This window comes from Oncorhynchus masou, chromosome 21, assembly GCF_036934945.1.
Source record: "Oncorhynchus masou masou isolate Uvic2021 chromosome 21, UVic_Omas_1.1, whole genome shotgun sequence".
NCBI lineage: Eukaryota > Metazoa > Chordata > Actinopteri > Salmoniformes > Salmonidae > Oncorhynchus > Oncorhynchus masou.
Genome location: NC_088232.1, coordinates 48,493,302 through 48,501,156, shown reverse-complemented (window position 1 = coordinate 48,501,156; position 7,855 = coordinate 48,493,302). Strand labels below are relative to the sequence as shown.

At 41.0% G+C, this 7,855-nt stretch overlaps 1 protein-coding gene across 2 annotated transcripts; it reads left to right on the top strand.

Annotated features, from left to right (window-relative positions):
• The first annotated feature begins 3,480 nt into the window (after positions 1–3,480).
• On the top strand, positions 3,481–7,346 carry LOC135508447 (cystein proteinase inhibitor protein salarin-like). 2 transcript variants are annotated; one of them, XM_064928635.1, is made up of 5 exons: positions 3,481–3,947; positions 5,830–5,873; positions 5,986–6,078; positions 6,618–6,760; positions 6,978–7,346. In XM_064928635.1, the coding sequence occupies exons 3-5, from the start codon at positions 6,021–6,023 to the stop codon at positions 7,038–7,040; spliced, it is 264 nt and encodes an 87-aa protein (XP_064784707.1). In that variant the 5' UTR covers positions 3,481–3,947; positions 5,830–5,873; positions 5,986–6,020; the 3' UTR covers positions 7,041–7,346. The 2 variants fall into 2 exon arrangements, with proteins under 2 accessions (XP_064784707.1, XP_064784706.1); XM_064928634.1 differs by lacking the exon at positions 5,830–5,873 and having other exon boundaries at positions 3,482–3,947.
• Positions 7,347–7,855: the final 509 nt, after the last annotated feature.

The following is a 7,855-nucleotide window of genomic DNA, read 5'->3' as shown; positions in this document are numbered from 1 at the left end:
TTCCTCTAGTTAAGTCCCACGCTGCCTATTGTAAACCATTTCTCCATCCCATTCCTCTAGTTAAGCCCCACCCTGCCTATTGTAAACCATTTCTCCATCCCATTCCTCCAGTTTAGCCCCACCCTGCCTATTGTAAACAATTTCTACATCCCATTGCTCTAGTTAAGCCCCACCCTGCCTATTGAAAACTATTTCTCCATCCCATTCCTCTAGTTAAGCCCCACCCTGCCTATTGTAAACCATTTCTCTATCCAATTGCACTAGTTTAACCCCACTCTGCCTATTGTAAACCATTTTTCCATCCAATTTCTCTAGTTTAACCCACCCTGCCTATTGTAAACCATTTCTCCATCCCATTCCTCTAGTTAAGCCCCACCCTGCCTATTGTAAACCATTTCTCCATCCCATTCCTCTAGTTTAACCCACCCTGCCTATTGTAAACCATTTCTCCATCCCATTCCTCTAGTTTAGCCCCACCCTGCCTATTGTAAACCATTTCTCCATCCCATTCCTCCAGTTTAACCCACCCTGCCTATTGTAAACCATTTCTCCATCCCATTCCTCTAGTTAAGCCCCACCCTGCCTATTGTAAACCATTTCTCCATCCCATTCCTCTAGTTTAGCCCACCCTGCCTATTGTAAACCATTTCTCCATCCCATTCCTCTAGTTTAGCCCCACCCTGCCTATTGTAAACCATTTCTCCATCCCATTCCTCTAGTTTAGCCCCACCCTGCCTATTGTAAACCATTTCTCCATCCCATTCCTCTAGTTAAGCCCCACCCTGCCTATTGTAAACCATTTCTCCATCCCATTCCTCTAGTTAAGCCCCACCCTGCCTATTGTAAACCATTTCTCCATCCCATTCCTCTAGTTAAGCCCCACCCTGCCTATTGTAAACCATTTCTCCATCCCATTCCTCTAGTTTAACCCCACCCTGCCTATTGTAAACCATTTCTCCATCCCATTCCTCTAGTTTAACCCCACCCTGCCTATTGTAAACCATTTCTCCATCCCATTCCTCTAGTTTGACCCCACCCTGCCTATTGTAAACCATTTCTCCATCCCATTCCTCTAGTTTAGCCCCACCCTGCCTATTGTAAACCATTTCTCCATCCCATTCTTCTAGTTTAGCCCCATCCTGCCTATTGTAAACCATTTCTCCATCCCATTCCTCTAGTTTAGCCCCACCCTGCCTATTGTAAACCATTTCTCCATCCCATTCCTCTAGTTAAGCCCCACCCTGCCTATTGTAAACCATTTCTCCATCCCATTCCTCTAGTGTAGCCCCACCCTGCCTATTGTAAACCATTTCTCCATCCCATTCCTCTAGTTTAGCCCCACCCTGCCTATTGTAAACAATTTCTCCATCCCATTCCTCTAGTTAAGCCCCACCCTGCCTATTGTAAACCATTTCTCCATCCCATTCCTCTAGTTAAGCCCCACCCTGCCTATTGTAAACCATTTCTCCATCCCATTCCTCTAGTTTAGCCCCACCCTGCCTATTGTAAACCATTTCTCCATCCCATTCCTCTAGTTAAGCCCCACCCTGCCTATTGTAAACCATTTCTCCATCCCATTCCTCTAGTTTAGCCCCACCCTGCCTATTGTAAACCATTTCTCCATCCCATTCCTCTAGTTTAGCCCCACCCTGCCTATTGTAAACCATTTCTCCATCCCATTCCTCTAGTTTAGTCCCACCCTGCCTATTGTAAACCATTTCTCCATCCCATTCCTCTAGTTAAGCCCCACCCTGCCTATTGTAAACCATTTCTCCATCCCATTCCTCTAGTTAAGCCCCACCCTGCCTATTGTAAACCATTTCTCCATCCCATTCCTCTAGTTAAGCCCCACCCTGCCTATTGTAAACCATTTCTCCATCCCATTCCTCTAGTTTAGCCCCACCCTGCCTATTGTAAACCATTTCTCCATCCCATTCCTCTAGTTTAGTCCCACCCTGCCTATTGTAAACCATTTCTCCATCCCATTCCTCTAGTTAAGCCCCACCCTGCCTATTGTAAACCATTTCTCCATCCCATTCCTCTAGTTAAGCCCCACCCTGCCTATTGTAAACCATTTCTCCATCCCATTCCTCTAGTTTAGCCCCACCCTGCCTATTGTAAACCATTTCTCCATCCCATTCCTCTAGTTAAGCCCCACCCTGCCTATTGTAAACCATTTCTCCATCCCATTCCTCTAGTTTAACCCCACCCTGCCTATTGTAAACCATTTCTCCATCCCATCTGTGACTATAAATTATGTAATGAGATGAATTAGATTAAACAGACTGAATAGTCACGTACCAATGAGATGAATTAGATTAAACAGACTGAATAGTCACGTACCAATGAGATGAATTAGATTAAACAAACTGAACAGTCACGTACCAATGAGATGAATTAGATTAAACAGACAGAACAGTCACGTACCAATGAGATGAATTAGATTAAACAGACTGAATAGTCACGTACCAATGAGATGAATTAGATTAAACAGACAATAGAACAATGTCAAACTGAATAGTCACGTACCAATGAGATGAATTAGATTAAACAGACTGAATAGTCACGTACCAATGAGATGAATTAGATTAAACAGACTGAATAGTCACGTACCAATGAGATGAATTAGATTAAACAGACTGAATAGTCACGTACCAATGAGATGAATTAGATTAAACAAACTGAACAGTCACGTACCAATGAGATGAATTAGTTGCCAATTTGCCATTCAGCCTAATCTAGCCTTGGTATGGAATAACAGATATCTGACAAAATACCTCAGTCTTAGGAAATCATTAGGGAAAGAAGTCACACTTTCAGTTGGCAATAGTCTTTATCAGACTTGCTGTAATGCAGAGATACAGAATGTATAAAAACACACATTACATCTTCATTGTGCCTTAATTGAAAATGAAACCATTCTATATTCCTTTATTCACCCTTTTAGTAAGGACATAGCAATACCGGTATTAGGTTTCTGATTAGGGTGACAAAATCCTACAAAACCGATAAAAAAATCTATATGATCCAATCGGATAACTTTTGATTTCCAATAGAACAATAGGATTCCAATAGGATTGATGGAGATGACACATCATGAGAACCAGATGATCCAAATCATTTAGATAGCCTAGTAAACATTACACTCCTCTGGTATGTTCTATTGCGAACTGTCTGCGAGTCGTTGTTTCCCTGTTTACTCCTCAAAGATATTTTATGAAATCAAAGACTCAATTAACTGCAATTACAAGCGCTCGTTGAAAGAAGGGCTCGTATCGTCATATATGGTGGCAACGGATCGAGTTACGGTATCTCACCACGCGGGCATTACGCTCCAAAGCATTACAGAGAATACATACTTTTATAGAAGGGTTATTTTCTTAGAAAGCCATGTGTATTAAGCCATAGCCGTTCTATATGATATATATCTATGGTTCTGCTTCAGGAAGTGGGCAGTACCATTTTCTAGCTTTCATTTTGTCCGTTGGGTGTTACCGCAGAAAATTGCAGATTCACAGCTTTTCAGAAGGTTTTTCTCATTGTTTTGTACAGTACAACCCTACTGTGCGCTAAACTTTGATATTCTGATTGCTAGATTAATAATCCACAACACAAAACGCATACATCGAGTCAAGTGTAGAAAGGGTTTGTAGTGTTTGTAAATAGCAACCTACACACACACAGTGCATCTAATAGGTATATTTATCCGATTCCATTTACCAAATACGCTGTTGGCAGTTTACATGGCAAATCTGGTGTTTCAACTATGAGAATAAAGATTGGCAGCTAATGAGAGAATATAACATTGGGCAAAGAAATACGACTTCCTCTCCATTGACCTTGTACGTCACTTTTCCTCTGACGTCCTTTCCTCATCTCTCCCTTCGTTAGAGAGTATCTGCACTGCTTATTTGAAAACGTATTTTTGCTCCTGCACCCTGGAACAGGTAAGGGAAAAACCCTACATTTTCTCTCTCATAGAGTATTACAATATTGTCTGAGGAACGTTTATACTAATAGCTTCATTAAAGGTAGAATTTTCAATATGTACAGCTGTTCCTTGGTCAAATCCCTGTGGGCTCCCGAGTGGCGCAGCAGTTTAAGGCACTGCGTCTCAGTGCTTGAGGCGTCACTACAGACACCCTGGTTAGAACCCAGGCTGTATAACAACCGGCCGTGGTTGAGAGTCCCATAGGGCGGTGCACAATTGGCCCAGCATCGTCTGGGTTTGGCCGGTGTATGCTGTCATTGTAAATAGGAATTTGTTCTTAACTGATTTGCCAAGTTTAAATAAAACAAAGATCAATTCATGATATACAGTGCCTTCAGAAACATTTTGTGGTGTTACTGCCTGAATTTGAAATGTATTAAATTGAGATTTTTTGTCACCGGCCTGCACACAATACCCCAGTCAATAAGTATTGAACACTTTTATGCCTAATCCTAAATAAGTTCAGGAGTGAAAATGTGCATAACAAGTCACATACGTTGCATGATCTCACTCAGCCGAGCAGTGAATTTCAAACACAGATTCAACCACAAAGACCAGGGAGGCTTTCCAATACCTCACAAAGAAGGGCAGCTATTGGTAGAAGCAGACATTGAATATCCCTTTGGGCATGGTGAAGTTCTTAGTTACACTTTGGATGGTGTTTCAATACACCAAGTCACTACAAAGATACAGGCATCCTTACTAACTGAGTTGCCGGAGAGGAAGGACACTTCTCAGGGATTTCACCATGAGGCCAATGGGGACTTTAAAACAGTTACAGAGTTTAATGGATGTGATAGGAGAAAATAACTGAGGATGGATCAACAACATTGTAGTTACTCCATGTAACAATATAACTTCAGACCGTCCCCTCGCTCACCGGGCGCGAACCAGGGACCCTCTGCACACATCAACAACAGTCACCCTCGAAGCATCGTTACCCATTGCTCCACAAAAGCCACGGCCCTTGCAGAGCAAGGGGAACCACTACTTCAAGGTCTCAGAGCAAGTGATGTCACCAATTGAAACACTATTTAGCGCGCACCACCACTAACTAAGCTAGCGTTTCACATCTGTTCCACTCACCCCCCGTTTGACCACCTCCTTTTCCGCAGCAACCAGTGATCCGGGTCAACAGCATCAATGTAACAGTATAACTTTAGACCGTCCCCTCGCCCATACCCGAGCGCGAACCAGGGACCCTCTGCACACATCAACAACAGTCACCCACGAAACATTGTAACCCATCGCTCCACAAAAGCCATGGCCCTTGCAGAGCAAGGGGAACTGCTACTTCAAGGTCTCAGAGCAAGTGACGTCACCGATTGAAACACTATTTACCGAGCACCACCGCTAACTAAGCTAGCGTTTTACATCCACAATACTAACCTAAATGACAGAGTGAAAAGAAGGAAGCCTGTACAGAATTAAAAATATTCCAAAACATGCATCCTGTTTGCAACAAGGCACTGAAGAAATTAACTTTATGTCCTGAATACAAAGTGTTATGTTTGGGGAAAATCCAATACAACACATTACTGAGTACCACTCTTCATATTTTCAAGCATGGTGGTTATGGGTATGCTTGTCATTGGCCAGGTATGGGGATTTTTTTTAAGGATAAAAAAAAAAATACAGAATCACGCTGAGCAACCGAAAAGTCCTACAGGAGAATCTGGTTGTCTGCTTTCCAACAGTCACTGAGAGACACATTTACCTTTTCAGCAGGAGAATACAAATGTTAGAATGTGTCTTACACTTTGACATTAGAGTATTTTGTGTAAATCGTTGGGAATTACATCCATTTAAATTCCACTTTTTTATTTTTTTTATTCCAGGAGTGTGTTTACTGTCTACCCATTGATTCATGAAGAATATAAAGGCTCGTGAACTTAGAACTACTATTCATAAACTCACTATTTAGGATTGCGGCTTTAATACATTTAGTTGCACATAATCACATAGGGCATAACTTGTCATGTTTTTTTTTTCAGTTTGAAGCTTCTTCTGGTTGTGGCTGTGAGTGAATATGGCAAGTGAACGTCAAGATGTGGACAAAGAGTTTGAAGAGTGGAAAGAAAAACATGGTAATAATGATAGGTTAAATAAGATCCATTAAATTGTTGTAAGATTACCAGTGTGCTGAAGTTTCTCTTTTGATTAAGTTAGCTTTTTTTCCTCTGTGCACCTGATAGAATGTGATTACTTTGTTTATAATACATTTTTTTCCTTCACTGTCACACATTTTGGTTACACAGCCATATAAAACACAGCCTATAAACCACAGGCGTGTGCCTGTGTCAATTGCTTGTTCTACAAAACTCAAAACAAAATTAGATTTGTTTTATGCATAATTGATAATTGTAGCATGTACCCGACTGTCGCATGATCACGATGAGATGCATTCACACAGACAATACATGTTTCCATCTCCCCAGACGTTGAAAAATAATTAGGGTCAAATACCCCCTGTCGGAAAAACAATCCTAGCCTGTGTTCGTCATGTAGACAGAACACTTCCTTGCATACAACACGAAGAATACAGTGATGAGACTGAAAATCTTGTACACTGCACAGTTTAACAAAGTACTTATAATTCTCATTTACAGAATGTGTGTATTTACAGGGAAGAAGTACAAATCCAAGGAGGAGGAAGCCAAGCGCAAGAAGATCTGGCTCGAGTGTCGGACCAGGGTCATAGAACACAACAAGAAATATGACAGTGGAGAGTCAACTTTCCAATGTGGCATGAACCACATGTCTGACTTGGTATGTTACCATTTATACCAAGTCATTATTTTTCTTACTTCTTAGGATTTGTTAGAGTAGCCTTGGTAACAGTCAGTTTTAATGATTTGAATTCTTGTTTGATTGGTACCCCAACGTCTTTTTCTAACACTTTTAAACATTGTGTTCATGAATGCATCCTTGGGTTTCATACAGTATGCTGCTGTAATCTTCTATGAGCTTCTCTACATTCTCACAGGAACAACACGAGGTCTGCTGTGGTGGCAGGAGGAGCTGTCAGGAAGAGAAGAATGATAGTTAGATCTCAAAGTTTCTGTCTTTCTGCTTTCTGACATAGAAACAACATGAGGTCTGCTGTAGTGTCAGGAGGAGCTGTCAGGAAGAGAAAAATGATAGTTAGATCTCAAAGTTTCTGTCTTTCTGCTTTCTGACATAGAAACAACACGAGGTCTGTGGCTGCTTGATGAATACGTAGGTCCAAATGCTTGTTTTACAACAAGACGACATTGTAATATGAAGGAAATATACATAAAATAAGAAATAGACTACAAAACCTTTGAACTTTATACATGTAATTTACAGTAAATAAAGTTAAAAGGCAGCTTTACTGTTGGCATTTTGTTGTTACTTTATGGTAAGAAATGCTTTTTCACAATGTAATGTGCGTGGCTGTGTGTGTGTGTGTGTGCGTGGCTTTGCGCATGTGTTTGTGCAGTGCCAGTCATGATGAGTCAACGTAAACTAAGTAGAATTGAGGGAAATCTTCCACAATCACAAAACTCCCTTTCTGAGAAGTGAGGGGATCTTTCAACCCTTAGTCATCAAATTGGATTGGTCACGTACACAGAGTGCATATGGAATGTATCCAGACCTCTTGACTTTATCCACATTTTGTTGCGTTACAGCCTTATTCTAAAATGGACTAAATTGTTAGTTTTTTCTCATCAATCTACACACAATACCCCATAATGACATCACAATAGCCCATAATGACGAAACAAAAAACTTTTTTTTTTTAATTTTGCAAATCTAATACAAATAAAGATGGAAGTATCACATTTACGTAAGTATTCAGACCCTGTACTCAAGGAATTTGTTGAAGCACCGGTGTCAGCG

Bases quoted from the DNA above. Each gene is read 5' to 3' on its own strand.
- LOC135508447 (XM_064928635.1), top strand. From the start codon at position 6,021: ATGGCAAGTGAACGTCAAGATGTGGACAAAGAGTTTGAAGAGTGGAAA. The intron at 6,079-6,617 runs GTAATAATGATA...GTGTATTTACAG, and splicing joins AGAGTGGAAAGAAAAACATG to GGAAGAAGTACAAATCCAAG. The intron at 6,761-6,977 runs GTATGTTACCAT...ACATTCTCACAG, and splicing joins TGAACCACATGTCTGACTTG to GAACAACACGAGGTCTGCTG.